Here is a 15,654-nt window from a genome sequence, read left to right as displayed (position 1 = left end):
ACCACACTGGCCCCAAATGTCTCTCCCTCTCTCTTTCCAAGTTCCTCACTCCTACTCCAGCACACGGTTCCTCAACACAATAACTCATCTTTAAGTCCAAACAATGCTTTTGTTCTCTATTTTATGCCCCTCCTCTGCATCCCTTGTTTTGGTGCTCCCTGTGACATCCCTGCCATGTGAGAACAAGAGCTGAGGGTAGAATGGAGCGAGGAAGAAAAGACAGATCGCTTCTTTGTCCCGACGTGACCCAGCTGAATGTCAGCTCTGTTGCCATTAGGCGTGTGTGTGAGAGTGTGTGTGTTGCTGCCACAGTCGATGGCTTCGGTTTGATGATGTCAGACAGTTTTAAGGGCTTCTTTGCTGTGGAGTGTGTGTGGATGTGTCTACATGGTGACATATATATATATATATATATATATATATATATATATATATATATATATATATATATATATATATGCCTAATGTCATTAGATATAATGTACACTGCATGGTTTCAACAGTATTCATATAGTTAAACCACACTTAAATGTATAAGAACGTGCATTATTTAATAAATGATATCATTTATTAGAACAAGTGGCATTTAGAGTGATCATGCTTTTTTTTAAAGCAAAATATTTTACAAAACAGGTTTATTAGAATTAAAATAATAAAATATTGTTTAAAATGAAGACAAAAGTACTACATTGTGACTTTCTTGTCAGTTTTAGTATCATTGTCTTAAATTTTAGTGTGTTAAACAATGGCTTTTCTAACTTTTCATTGCCAAGGACCACAAAACATAATGACCCCCTTCCTAAAATATAAAAACAGCTACACATTTTTGTTCATAATTACCCATTTATGCTGTTTTTGTGAAGATAATAATATGGAAAATATATTACAATTAAAATATTTAAATAATATCTAATGTTAGTGCTAACAGCTTTTTTGCTTTATTGTAGTATTTTACTTTATGAATGACACCTGTGTTGCTAGTAGGCGTGTGTTTGATATCAGACAGCTTTAATTTGTTTTATTTTTTTGCTGTGAACTGTATGTCTATTTGGGGATATAATTGTGATAATATAAACAATATGTTATAGTCTGATGTCACTGCTAACTTTGACAGTCATGAAAAAAATATTTTAGTTTATTTTAATGTTAGGTGTATGTTTTTGATGATGTTTTTGTGCTATAATTGTGATAATATAAAGAATATATTACAGTTAACATTAAAAAATATTCTCTGATGTCACTGTTAACTTTGACATCCATAAAAATATTTAATTTTTTATTTTATTTTATTTTATTTTATTCAGTTCGAAATCTCATGTTAAACCACAGACACAATTAGCACAACCACAAAAAAAAAAAAAAAAAAACACAAACAGTGATGATGTTTCAGTATGGTTGACATAAAAATGACCTTCCCATCAAAACTCCCTGGCAAATCTTTGTGTTTTTGCATATTTTTACAGTCAAGATGCTTTCGGCAGTATATAAAGTAGATATGCAATCATTTCAGTTCCATTTCACATTAGTCTTCAGCGGTTTATTCTCATGTAGGCTATACACTGCTGCATTTTGTCGTCTCTTATCTTTTCTCAATTTTCTCTCTTTAGCAGGTTTTTCACCAGCCTGTCTTTCTTTCACCGCACTCATTCTACAGCTGTCACTCAAGACTGTGTGTTCCAGTAGCTCTCACTTGGGATTCAGCTGATGGTGCATTTTGATTGGTCCTGCTGTCAAAGTCAAACCCAATGTCAACACTGTGGTCATGCTCTTTGATTTCCATCCATATGCAACAAACATGTCTAATATACTCACATTAGCGTAAACCCGATTGCATCGCCTTGTTTATGCATTCTCATCTTTGAGATATGTGTTCTTATTTGTCCATTTGTTTTTAGTTGTATCTCCTCTGGGATTGCAGTAAATTGGCCAAAAATGCCTAAACTGGCATATTTGCAGAAATGTCTAATAAGGTTCACAGTCCCTGTAGCACTGAACGGAAAAAAGAAGTGGAGAAGGGACCCGTAACCTTGGAAACCAACGGGAATGTCATATTCGGCTGCTTTTGTTAGATGACGTACTGGCCATTGTTTATTATTACATTTCTCAAGTTGAGTAAACTGTCATTAGTTGCATCTTTAATGTGCATATATTTATTTTTACTTTATTATCTAGACTGTTAGTTTGCTTAGCAGCAAATGTTAAACTGTCAAACTAGTTATTCCCCTATAAACTTATCAAAAAGTCCTGTACCATTTTTCAGTGATACTTCGATGCTGTATATACACTACTGTTCAAAGGTCTGGGCTCAGATTATTTCTTTTGAAAGAAATTATTACTTGTATTCAGTGTGGACACATTAAAATGATTAAAATTGGCAAAATGTTGTTTTTTTTTTTATTTCTGTTCATCGAAGTATCCTATAAAAAGTATTATGGTTTACGCCAAAAAAAAAAAATAAATAAATTAAGCAGCATGAAAAAGAGCAGCAAAATCAACATGCTGCTGCTGAGGATAATGAATCAGTCGACTAATGCGGTTTTCTGGTTATGAAGGAAAATTAAAACACATTTGAAGTTTGTGATGTACACTTTACATTCAAAAGATGCCAGATTCTCCTTCACAATGGTCAGTTTTATCATATCACTATGCCAGTGTCCTCATATCAACTCATGTTTATATCTTCTCCCTCTCTAATATGTTCTGTCCGCTTTAATTCCATTTTACTGGAATAAGAGGAGTGGGTGGGAGACTGGAGGAGGAAAGAATGCAAACCTTTGTCTACAGACACAGCGATGGTGGAAGAGAAAGAAAGCAGCTCTAAATTAGACCCGCCCGCTCACCCCATGTCTTTCTGTCTGTCTCTCTCTCTGTATTGTTGTGTCTGGAAGACGTCAGCAGAGGAGAGGAATCTGAAGAGAGGGAGAAATGGAAAAAGAGAAGGATGAAGAAAGAGATGTCTTTGTTTCATCCCATAAACTTGTCCTGGTGAAAGGGCAGCGAGAGGGAAAACAGGGTCAGGAGGTGACTTTCTCTCTCGCTGTCATTCTTACTCTCTTGCCCCGTCTTTCTTTCTTTTCTTTTTTTTTTTTTAAAGTGCATTGGAGATATATAATTACATAAACCTAAGTTGCTTCAGTCCAGTAAATGTTCATCTTGAAATATTATTTAATCTTACATTTACATTATAAAAATAATTTCAGATTTCACTGCAAAAACAAATGTACCACAACCTGAAGGTGGATATTTTTACAATTACACTAAAAGCTGTTTTGCTTACTGAATAATATAAACTATAAGTCAAATGATAGAAGGGATGTCGTAGATTGTGTTCCAATAGGTTTTTCAATTGCATTGATCATGTTGAAAATGTAGGGGCCTTAGAGATTCATATATACATAATGCAGCAGGCTTTATATGGTTAAAGATGAAACATTGGTCCAGTTTAATATGCAAATTAAGGTAGGTCTATTCCTCCGACAGTCTAAACACCATGGTGCTATCAAACATTGCTTTGCCAACATTGGCTCAACCATTTGGATTCAATTTAGGACATGAAAACCTGTTTGTCCGAATAATGGCAGATGGGGGGAATGGTCAGGAAACCTGTTTGGAAGCATTATTACATTATTTTGTGATCCTGGCAGCACTTAAATGACACCCTTCACCTTTAAATCCATCTTCCTTCCTGTTGCAGTGAATGTGAGTGGCAGGCAGATGGCGACCAGGTCAGGACAGGTGAGATAGAAAAGACCTGCAGCTCATTGTGTTTTCAGACCGGTGGCTTCTCCGGGTATGTTTTGTTTATAGAGTGGAATCATAAGCATACGAGAGGAAGGATTACAGACAAACAGCACTCAAGCGTGACAGGATAAGGAGAATGGAGGTATCAGAGTATTAAACACACACACACACACACTGAACTCCAAACATAATCTGACTCACTTAGAGATTGTCTATCTTTAATGCTGCAGTGTGTTTGTCCTTCAAATTTGATCTTTCCTTGTCAAACAGATGCTGCGATGCTTTTATTAACTGGCTGGAGAGCAAGAGAGAAGATTCATTATCAGGTTATTGTATCACTTGTCCTTTCTATATCGTGTTCATAGACTGTCTTTTAGACGGAGACAAAGAGAGGGAGCGAGAGAGACTATCGTGTCAGGGACGGGGCCAAAGAGAAGGCAAGAGAAAATGAGGTGGTGGAGGCGGGGCTTAAGTTTGGGGTGTGGTTGGGTATAAAGTCCAGGACTGAATAGTCTCATCTTGATGCCCTCTGGTCTCATTCCATTCTCCCTCCATCTCTTCTCCTTTCTCCATCCCTCGCTCTCTCGGAACCCCTCACATACTGACCTGCGGGGAGATCGGAGGGAGATCATGCTGTCTGTACTGGCACTGACGTCCATTGTGCTCTTGGGCATAGGTAAATACATTTCATCCATCTTGCATTTCATTATTTTGTAACAACAAAGCAAACAAACTAACTTTGAAGCTAACCAGAAGTCCTTCTCATAAGTGTCTATGCAGTATGACAGAATTACTGTACATTCAGACTCACCTGTCTTTTGTGCACCTGTTGTCTACCTGTTAAAAACTGGCCAGGTTCAAGAAATGATGCAGATCGGAAAGGACTGATCACACAGTCAGAATAGAAAGACTCTTTCCTTAATTTTTATTGCTCTTTTCTGTTTTAAATAGAACCTTTTATTCATTTAATTATATCTGTAGGTCTTTAGTTCTTTTTTTTTATTTGTTTTAATTAGTTTTTGTTTCTTTTTTTCTAAATGTAACAAAAAAACTAATTAACTAGAATAAACTACTGTATCAAGGACATTACAAAAACAAGCATTTATTCTTGTTCTGAGTCTAGGTTTATTTTTTGTATCAGTTGTCTATTCAATGAATGTGTACGTAAAATGCTTACTCTATAGAATATATTATCTATACAAATGCTGATTTTTATGCTATCTTATTTTTTTTATATTTTTATTATTATTCCATATTCTTAACAATTATATATATATATATATATATATATATATATATATATATATATATATATAATATTTAACATGTTAATTATATTTAATACATTTAAAAGAAATCTTAAGTGACAAATTGTTGACTTCTCAAGCTTCAAAGATGTTCTTTATAATCATAGTTATTATTTGCATATTTTTCGCATTTCACATCTCTAACATTGCAGTATATTTCATTTTTTAGATTTGTGTCCCCATGTGGCTAATATTCCTAACTCTGTGTGTTTGTATGCTCCAGCCTCTCAGACCACGGCTATTGTTGTGTACACAAGCTGGGAGAGACATGCGCTGGTGGGCACAGATGTCAGACTCTCCTGCTCTTTCTTCTCTTGGCAATGGACTTCTCCAGACGTAACCTTCTCATGGCATTACCGTCCAGATGGGGCAAAAGACAGCATCGCTGTGCGTAGAAATACACATATTTTAAGACACACCTACACCTTTTCTGGTCTACAGTGAAAGATGATTTAAAGTGATAGTTAACCCAAAAATGACATTTTTACTAACTCAACTCATATAACATATTGTAGAATGGAACACATAAGAGATATTTTGCAGAATGTCCAGGCTTCTCTCTTCTTTACCCAGGCCCACGTTTATACGTGGAAAGTTATACAGGTTTGACAGAACATGAGTGAGAATAAATGACAGAATGTTTGTTTTTGGGTGAACTTTCTCTTTAAGATGTTGTGTCTATACGAAACTAACATACAGAACATTTTATAATAAATCAATCTGCAGATTAATTGCACTTATTTCATTTTAGATCATTTATTTTTTAAACGCCACACTTATTTCTGAATAGTCGAGCATTCTTCAGCAAACCAAGCCAACAAAGGCATTTTAACCACATCAAAAGAAGGACTTTTCACATCACATAACTTAATTTGACTGGATGCCTTATTGTAGGTCTATATTCCAGGATATCTGAAAAGAAAATTTAAAAGGCAGTGCTTGCTTGAGAGCAGCTACTTCAGTTTCACAAGTTTTTAATTATTATTTAAATTTGCAATTACAACATGAAGCCTCATATTATTAATGTAGTGTGATTGAATTTCCCTAAACCTGTTAAAAGGTGTATGCACTGGTAGTGTAATTCACATATCTGTATAAGAACATGCCCATCCCTTGGGAATATCCTTGTGTCTGTGTGGTTTGTAGAGATAATTACCTTGCAAACAGAAATATTAGTTCCTTGTGGGTATAGTTCTGCTTTCCAAATTGTGCTGTACCGTGAAAATCTTTAAGTTGGCCAACCGGTTGCATTTCTGGATGCTTGTTCATACAGGTAATTCTAGTAGTTTAAAATCTAATTTCATTCGCTATGCAGTGGAACAGAGTGTAGTGAATTTAATAGCATGACTTCATTTGATTTGTAAATTAGTTTATCAGTATATTTAATTTGATCAAAAATTATAAATCCGTAAAAATCACATTTTCCACTGTAAGTAGTCTTGCTGTGAAAATTCTCTGCTTTCTTTTTAATTGATGCATTTGATATAATCATATCTAATATTTTTACATTTCATGATAAGATATAGGATGATAATATAAACTGTCTATCATTATTTAGATTTTCCACTATGCAGGCGGAGCACCCTATGTGGATAACAAAGGCCCGTTCCGGGACCGTCTGGAATTTGTGGGGAACCCCAGTCGCCGCGATGGTTCTATCCTGATCAAGAACGTTGACTTTGCAGACAATGGAACCTTCACCTGTGATGCCAAGAACCCACCTGACATTGCTGGCCGCCCCTCTCACGTTCGATTGCTTGTGTTTGAGAAGGGTAACAGATCACTTTGAACATTTTTGTCTTCATCCACTAATAAAAAATGATTTTAAGAACCAAAAATGGCTGCTTTGCAGAGAAACGTGCTGCACAAGAAAACCCTTTGCTTTCCTCTCATGCTGCAGTTACTATCAAGGCTGCTTTTTGCCTTCAGGCCCATCTTATACCAGGGTGGCATACAAAATCTAGGAGATCATATGGCAGGAGATGAAAGTTTGCTGCTAATGGAAGCACAAAATAGCAGTAAAGCAGAGAGACCTGAGTGTTTTCCTTGTGTGGTCATACATTTTTTTTTTTGAAAGTACAATTTCCATGGAAATAGCCTTTGTTGAATCCAAATGCCTCACACAGAGCCTAATTCCTCAAATAAAGCCTTTTTTGCACAGGTGTTTTTGAGTTTCCTCTGTTTCCCCTTTAAACAGTAAATTTAACTTCTCAGTGTGGTATTAGTGGGATATGTCGAGGAAAAAATTAGAACATTCCCAGGTGGACATTGATTGATGTTGTTTGGATTTATTTTTCAGTAATATAGTCGTGTCTGTAAAAACCCACACCACACAAAACAAGTGCATTAAGGCAAAGACACAATGCAACTAACAGATCAGTAAAACTGTACAGGAGCTCTTTAATCTGCACACCTCAACGCTTCTCACTTTATATTCTCTCTTTTTCTTTCAGTTCCAGTGCAGGCTGGTGTGATAACAGGGGCTATTATTGGCGTAGTGTTGGGACTGCTGATCCTCATTGTGGCAATTTACTATCTCATGCGTTTCCTGGTCGCCAGACGAGTGTTCAGCTTGAGCATGAGGTCAGTCTGGGAGCATCTGCTCCCTCAAGCCCGACCTTGACACACATACTCCTATTCACACATACACGGTTACCACAACACAACCCAGATCCCCACCAGTCACACACTCACACAAAAACACACGTCATGAGCAAGGCATTGACAGAACCCCCAACCAAACTGGGGACTTCTAAGTCACCTATTCTTGCATAGCCAGACTAAATGAACAACTATTTTACCAAGAACTGCACATATTTGAGTGACATTTGAGCAACCAACCACTGTTTGTTTTGTTTTTATGTGCCTGTCCATTATAGCCTTCCACAACTCAACATACTGTTCTACTTGTAAATGACAAACTTTAGCAAATCTATTGATTAGTTCTTCTATTCAGATGCTTGTTCTATCAACTTTGAATAACTGTTCTACAACTTGTCAATGAAAAAAAAAATTAAAATCAGAGTACCTTCACAACATTAACAAGTAGTTAAGTCCTTCCACCAGGTGGACACTTTGTTCATGCAATTTTTGTATTTTTGTCCCCTTAGTAAACATGGCAAGAAAGGCAAAGGAAAAGAAGGATCACAGCAAAAACAGGCAAGTGCTCACCTGCGTCCACTCTAAACATGCACACAAACACACACATTCACATACACACGTGCTTGCTAGTTTCTTTCTCTTGTGCTTTATTAAAGACCTCCTGTCCTCCAGTGGTCTCCCCCTTTTTTGCCTGTGGTTAGTTTTGACCAAGGTCCTTTTTTAAATCAAGTCTGTCCATTTCCACACACTTTCAGTCAAAAGCTCAGAATATTTATATTCTTATGCTAACCAAGGTGGAATTTATTTGATCAAAAATACAATAATTTGTTAAATATTATTACAATTTAAAATAACTACTTTCTGTTTTAATATGTTAAAATAACATTTATTCTTATGATGCAAAGCTGAATTTTCAGCAGCAATTACTACAGTCTTCAGTGTCATATGATCATGAGATCTGGAGTAATGGTTGCAGAAAATTCAGCTTTGCCATCACTGGAATAAATTACATTAAAAAAAATAAAAAAAAATATATATAAAAAAAAAACAAAAAAAAAAATGCAGCCTTGGTGAGCAAACACTTTTTTTTTTCCAAAAAAAACAAAAAAACTTATTTATTCCAAACTTTTGACTGAGTGTACAGTATATTAGACTTAATTAAGGTTTAAGCAGATAAAATAATATAATAAATTAAACTGTAATATTAAAAAATGTCAACTAAAATAGTAATAATTTATAATAATAAATAATTATAAAAATAAATACAATATAATAAAATAAATGCAATAATAAAAATAAGCAATAAAGAAGTGTCAGGTTCATGGAAGTCGAAACTCCAATTAAAGCTACATCTACCTCATTGTTTGTGCTCTTGTCTGCATGCCAGTTTATGAAGCCTCATTTACAATGCATGTAAAAATACTTGTAATCCAGTACATGTCTAGACTAGAGTAGCTGTACCTCATCAAAAATAGAAGCAGGGGAGATTTGGTATATAGCATTGGTGTATGGATACAAGCACACAGGCATGTTTGTTGTTGCTACATGTACTGAAACATGTGTGCAATAAGCCATGTGGAGAAATATATATATTAGGCTACAGTATAACAATTCTTAATATACCAATGGGACGACATTAAAGGTTAAACCAAAATGCAGAAAATGGAAATTGACTTGTGGTCCAGATTTAAGAATTCATTATCACTCTCAGCTCTTCCCTATGGTCCTGTGGACTTAGGGATCACCATATCAGTGTCATTGAACTGGCAGTCAAATGGAGCTCATACATCTTTTTCTGTGCTAACATGCCATTCGTTTACATACCACCTTTTCTTTTTCTCTCTCTCTGGGTTTATTTTCTTCTGTGCAGTTTTCCACGCCATTGTCCTTCACTTCCTTCATATCACAGATTTTTCTCCTCTAGCTGTCTCGTCTCCTCCCTTTCCTGCTGTCCTCATTCTCTCCACAGGTGAAGGGTAAAATGCTGTCAGACTCAATCATGTATCTGCTTTAATCATATATTATATCATGACAAACCCCATCACGTACAATCAAGCCACTGCCTTCCTCACACATATCTCATCTCGTACAGGATCAAACTAGCAGATTTCCAATCTTGTATTGCTTATGTTCTTTCTGTCTTTATTGCCTTTCTTCTTTCTTTCTTTCTTTCTTTCTTTCTTTCTGTCATCGGTTTCAGTGTACTTTCTTTTCTTTCTTTCTTTCTTTCTGTCATCGGTTTCAGTGTACGCTCCTCTATTTGTGCTCCTCTGTGTGCGTCTCCTGTCAGCTTCACTCTTTCTCTTTCACTTCTTTATTTTCTTGGTTCTGTCAGTGTAAACCCAGTCCACCCTCCAATATCCAGTGAACTGAATTCAGGTTGATAAAGAGTCTATGGGCTGCAGACTAGAACTAAGATCTCAGGACTTTAAAATCTCACAGCGGAAACTTGCTGCATAGTTTTACATGAGTGTATTTCTATTACACTTATAAGCAGAAAAAAAAAGATAATATGTACAGTAACTGTAAACCTTTCTGGGACATATTTCTAGATTTGATGTCACAAAGAACTTAAAGGAATGTTTTTTTGGGATAAAAAATAAAATGATTCTAAATTCGGTGGTAATCAAGTTTAACTTTTATTCATTAAAAAATATTCCTTTAAAGGTGAAGTGTTTTATTTATGCACTACTAGTAGCATAAAAAAACAGCATTATTTTTGACAGTATCTTTCCAAAACCCTCCTAGCACCCTTTTATAGTTTTGACAAACAGGACATCCTGCCATAAACTTAAATTAAATGAATTAAATGTTTTACTCACTGAAAACTGGGTTAAAAGAAAGTATTTTACTTGAAAAAAAAAAAAAAGATTCACTTCACCTTTAACTGAGTTACATGCAGCACCATTTCAGGTTTCTGACAGAACTGAACCTTCTCTATGAAAAAAAAAACAGAAGATAATCAAACATGTTTCAGCATCCCAAGAGGTCAAAGGTCAGCTGTATAAAGATTCTTTTATTTAGGTGCTGTGATGTCACGCTGTCACTCCCTAATTAGCCACTTCCTGTTTTGTCCTCCCATTCCAGAAACCAAAAGTGCCCCTGGTGTTCATCTCCTTCTAACCCCTCGTTTAGCATTTCACTCTCTTTTTTCTTCTTCTTCTTCTCTTCTGTAATGAAACTACCTCCCTTATTCTGGTTCCTCATATCCGTTAAACTCATCTGACCATCCCCACCTAACCCACAAGCCCTTCTTTTTCCTTCTCCCCTTTCTCTTTCTCATTCTTGCTTTCTTTTTATTCCTCTATTTCTCTCTCTCTCTCTCTCCTCCCGTAGTGACTCACTCCTCCCCTCTCCACACTCCCTCTCTTTCCAGGTTTTGGCTGTGGCGGATCCGGTCAAACTGAAAGCGGCAGCGTCAGAGAAGAAGAAACAGGAGTCTCGCAGGGAGAAGAAATAGGGATTGTGGAGCAGAGAGCTAGAGCTCCAGAGCGGGGCCGCCTCCACCCAGACCCAAGCCCAGGAAGAGGCTGCGGGGATGGGCAGGCAGGACAGGGTTCTTATGACCATTGAGCTAGAGCTCACTAAACAGGAGAGAGAGGGAGGGCAAACTAAAACGAGTCCCGCTGCGGTCTTTTCTCAACTCGCGCGCAAATTCACTCGCAAGTGAGAGAGATGGGTATGAAAAGAGGGGGTGGTGGAGAATTTTGGAGGCAAGGAGATAAAGATGAATCCTTAAAAACAGGAGGACAGGAGAGGGGTGAAATTTGTCTCATTTTAATACAATACCAAATGAAAAAAGTGTGGTTACAAAAAAAAAAAAAAAAAGACTGTGTTCAATCTATGTGCGGCATGATAAATCTACAAACACAATATACATGAATTTACTTGCAGCTGTGACAAGATATTTTATAATTATGATACATAATTATTATATAATTTGATATCATGTGAGTTGTTTCTGTCCTTGCTTTGTTCAGCTATGTAGCTCCGTCCACATTAAAATCGAATTCATTCCAAAGCAATCTCCGCATTCAGTGAGGTTCAAAATTCTGAATAGCTTCAGCTGTATTTGCATTTTTTTTAATTTCAATAAATTTTGATGATAAACTATACAATCAGCTTAACAATTTGAAAGAAAATGCAATTAAAAAAATGAATGAACAAAATGAATGTCAGAATCCGTGCTCAGAATGCTTAGTTTTTGCTTTTAGTGAAAAGTTGTTGTGTTGCAACTGGTTAGGACACAGTCTTTTTTTTATTTTATTTTATTTTTTTTTATTTAAAAATCACACATTCACAACAAAACCCAGAGCTGAGAGCCATCCATTACGCACACACTGACAGTTTGTGAGAGCTGTAATAGTGGCAGAATGGTTTCCTCTTGTTAAGTGACAGACAACTCTCTCTCGCTCTCTCTCTCTCTACACACACATACAATCTTATACAAGAACACAATCCAAGCTGCACACTTTTCACACTTTGTACTTTTGTTAAAAAATGATTTTGGATACTTTATATTAACTGCCTTTTTTCTCATTCCCTCCCTCTCTTTCTATTTTTCTCTGTTTTACTGCCTGTCTCTCTGTTTGTGTCTGTGTATGGTCATTCTATTCTCTAATCTCTCTTCCTTATAGCACTTCTGACACTTTTTGTTTTTGTTTGTCTTTTTCTACTTTTTCTTCTGTTCTTTCACCATTCTTGTCATCTGATATACTGGTGCTATTACATCACTTCCTGTAGGCCGGCCCCCTAAAGTAGCCTCCTTCCCCATCCTTCTTTTTCTGAGAGCTAAATTTCATTTCAGTCATAAAATTCGTTCATATTTCGTCCAACACACACTAACACTCATGGCGTCATCTCATGTATCCCATCAAGCAGTTTTAAGTGCTATCCCAATAGGTTTTTGACAGGAATTTGAATCTGATTTAGAGTTGTGGTGTGTTTTTGCTCTGACTGCAGTGACTGAAATACCCAAAATGACGTCGATACTGTTGGCAGAGACATTCAAACACACGCTGTGTGAGAGTTACTTGATACGCTAAGTCAAATTCTCATGTCTGTCCGCACCAGCTGTTGTCTGACAAACAGCTGATTATTTTAACACTCTCTTGTAACTGGAGAACTATCTATGTCTTCCTTCTGTCCAGTGAGGGCCGGCTCCTACGGTTGCACTTTTTCCCCAACCATCTCCACACATATCATTGGCAAGGCCCATCGCTCCAACCAAAATCATAGTTTTACTTCACCTCTCTCTAATCCTCCTCTAACTATAGTGAACGCTCATCCACCACCATCTCTTCTCATCCCGTTTCTGCTGGTAAGAATACCCCCGTGCTCTCTCCTGCCCCCTGCTGCCCACAGTATAAAACATTTTTTATTTGGCCGACTTGTCACAAAGATGTCAATGCAAAAAATTTAAGTTCTTTTAGCTAGCTCTCTGCTGACTACGATAGATGCATGTTTTTCATGACTTTTGCATGTGTGTGTTTTAAGTCTGATGATATGTCTGTAACCTGTCAACGTGTTTGGGGAACAAAACGACATAAAAACAACATTGTAGAAACATTCGTAACGTCATTGTTAGTAATGACAAGCTGTGCAGCAGCACCCTGGGACTGTTTGTGTGTTGGAAGCAGAAATATAATAGAGTTTAATGATGTTTAATAATATTTCTGCACTTTCACTTGACTGACATGGCAGAATTCATGTGGTTGTTTCTTCATGACAGTGTTTACCATCGGGACGTTGGCATGTTAAGGCTATGGGAAGTTATGCAATGAGGGTGGAAAGGTTTTTGGAATTTTTGAGAGAAAAATAAATTATGAAATACTGGGATGAAGACTTGCACTGAACTCATATTGAGGTGAAAAGTCAAGTCAAAGTACAATAAACATCTCAGTCTCACAGGATATGTTTTTCTGTTCAAGTCTTCATGTCTATGCATGTCAGCCCTAAACCAGACAGGGGCTCTCATTGGGAATGCTAGGGAAAGCTATAGAATTGCAAGGGCTTGTGGGAAATATGTTTGTTAGCCTACAGACAGATGCTTTTTATGCATCTCAGAGTAAATGTCGAGCAGCCACATGGTACCTGCCATTAAACTGTGTTTAAATATCGGGGAATTCCCATGTTGTATGTATTGTGCACCTGTATTGGTACAGGTCTAGGTAACCGTTCTTTCTTCAAACTCCATTAAAAAGTCTAATTATTTTTTACTTTTATTTTGACTTTAACACAGCTAACTTTGGTTAACTGTAAAATGTCTTGTAAAAAGAAAAATCTCAAGTTTAAATAATTTCAGAAAAACGTCAATAAAAAAAATCAGATCCCTTGTGTGTTTTTGTGTGCACTGAAAGAATCACCTGAATAACCATCAGTGAATAACTCTATAAAGTATGGTTTAGATGTAGCCTAAATGATACATGTATTAATGTAAGAACTGCATAACTGGGCAAGATGAAAATGTAAAAAAAAAAAGTTTGTTTATAAATTTGTGTAACTCTTGTTTATTCCTATCTTGTGTGTTGGTTTGGTGCACGGGCTAGTCAACCTCATTTTTTTTTTTTTAATGAATAATTTTACAGACATGTGAAAGAAGTAATAGTAGAATTTTCTCCAGAACAAAATATTTTCTCCATTTACTGGACTCGTCAATAAAGACCCAGCACTCGATTATAGGCCTAAAAGCGCGTGTTTAACTTCGTATATGTTGATCGTATCCACCTTTTTCTTCAACTCAGAAGTAAGCCTATGGGCGAGACTTCTGGATCATTAACCACTATAGATAAATAACAACATGAATAACAACGTGCAGTAAATGGTAAAACTGTTTGCCCTACAAACCAGTGTGTTCATAATTAAGATAATACATATGGCAAGACACCAATTTTCAATGTCAAGCAGCAAAAATGAACCGTTTTGTACTGCTAAAATAGGTGGATGTAGATGACACCGGAAGCTAGACCCATAGATTTTACAAATGGCCGTGCCCATTTTTACGGCAAGAAAATGTGGATAACAAATGTTTTCTTTTCATTCGTTTTTTCTTTTTCATTCTATTTGATTCTATTTTCTATGAAGTTTAAACCTTTTTTTTCTTTTTAAAACCCTTATTTTTCTAGCAATTAACATTCAAAATTAAGTAAACATCAAAATAAAATGCTTAATATGCTTCTTTGTAATAACAAAAACAAGGGGCAACAGGTAATTTTATATAATATCCCATAATTATAGTATACTGAAGGTTCACAGAAGCATGTAGACTCCACTATCCATAATGGAAGAAGTTTGGAACAATTAGGACACTTACTAGAGCTGGCTGCCTGGAAAAAACAAACAATAGACAAAGAACAACAATCCTAAGAAAGCTGATGATAACTCTAGTTGAGCTCCATGATCATATGTCGAGATGGAAGAAACTTACAGAAGGACAAACATCACTGCAACACTCCACCAGTCCTGTCTTTATGGCAGTGTGGCAAAACTCAATCCTCTCCTCAGTGAAGACACATGAAAACCCACTTGAATTTTGCAACTATGAAAAGAACTCTCAGATTGTGAGAAGCAAGATTCTCTGGTCTGTTGAGCCTCAATTCCAAGCATCATGTTTGGAGGAAACCAGGTACTGCTCATCACCTGCACAGTACCATCCTTAAGTTACAGTAAAGTGTGGTGGGAGCAGCTTCATGCTGTGGGGGTGTTTTTCAGTGGCAGGGACTGAGCGAGCTGTCAGAGTAGAAGAAAAGCTCAACACAGCAAAATATACAGATAGCCGTAATAAAAACACAGTCTAGAGCATTCAGAACCTCAGACTGGGCAGAAGGTTAACCTTCCAACAGGTCAATGACCCGAAGCACACAGCAAGAATGCCTTATAGACAACTCTTTGAATGTACTTGAGTGGTTCAGCCAGAGTCTGGGCTTGAACCCAATCAAATATTTCTGGAGAAACCTGAAAATGTCTGCCAGAGCTTCAGAGGTGAAGAGGTGAGAAGAATGCCATA

At 36.5% G+C, this 15,654-nt stretch overlaps 1 protein-coding gene across 4 annotated transcripts; it reads left to right on the top strand.

Annotated features, from left to right (window-relative positions):
• Positions 1–4,248: 4,248 nt before the first annotated feature.
• Positions 4,249–13,981, top strand: LOC109111261 (myelin protein P0-like). Of its 4 annotated transcripts, none has more exons than XM_042718858.1 (6): positions 4,249–4,417; positions 5,272–5,435; positions 6,607–6,820; positions 7,502–7,631; positions 8,159–8,207; positions 12,393–13,981. In XM_042718858.1, the coding sequence occupies exons 1-6, from the start codon at positions 4,264–4,266 to the stop codon at positions 12,408–12,410; spliced, it is 729 nt and encodes a 242-aa protein (XP_042574792.1). In that variant the 5' UTR covers positions 4,249–4,263; the 3' UTR covers positions 12,411–13,981. The 4 variants fall into 4 exon arrangements, with proteins under 4 accessions (XP_042574792.1, XP_042574793.1, XP_042574790.1 ...); XM_042718859.1 differs by having other exon boundaries at positions 12,287–13,981; XM_042718856.1 differs by having other exon boundaries at positions 11,026–13,981.
• The last annotated feature ends 1,673 nt before the right edge of the window (positions 13,982–15,654 follow it).

The sequence above is a fragment of the Cyprinus carpio genome, chromosome B2, assembly GCF_018340385.1.
Source record: "Cyprinus carpio isolate SPL01 chromosome B2, ASM1834038v1, whole genome shotgun sequence".
NCBI classification, from domain to species: Eukaryota; Metazoa; Chordata; class Actinopteri; order Cypriniformes; family Cyprinidae; genus Cyprinus; species Cyprinus carpio.
This window is presented reverse-complemented; position numbering and strand designations above follow the sequence as displayed.

What these genes read in the sequence shown, in the direction of transcription:
- LOC109111261 (XM_042718856.1), top strand. Translation starts at nt 4,264, where the DNA reads ATGCCCTCTGGTCTCATTCCATTCTCCCTCCATCTCTTCTCCTTTCTC. An exon ending in CATTGTGCTCTTGGGCATAG is followed by an intron (nt 4,418 to 5,271) that starts GTAAATACATTT and finishes TGTATGCTCCAG; the next exon opens with CCTCTCAGACCACGGCTATT. An exon ending in GGGCAAAAGACAGCATCGCT is followed by an intron (nt 5,436 to 6,606) that starts GTGCGTAGAAAT and finishes ATCATTATTTAG; the next exon opens with ATTTTCCACTATGCAGGCGG.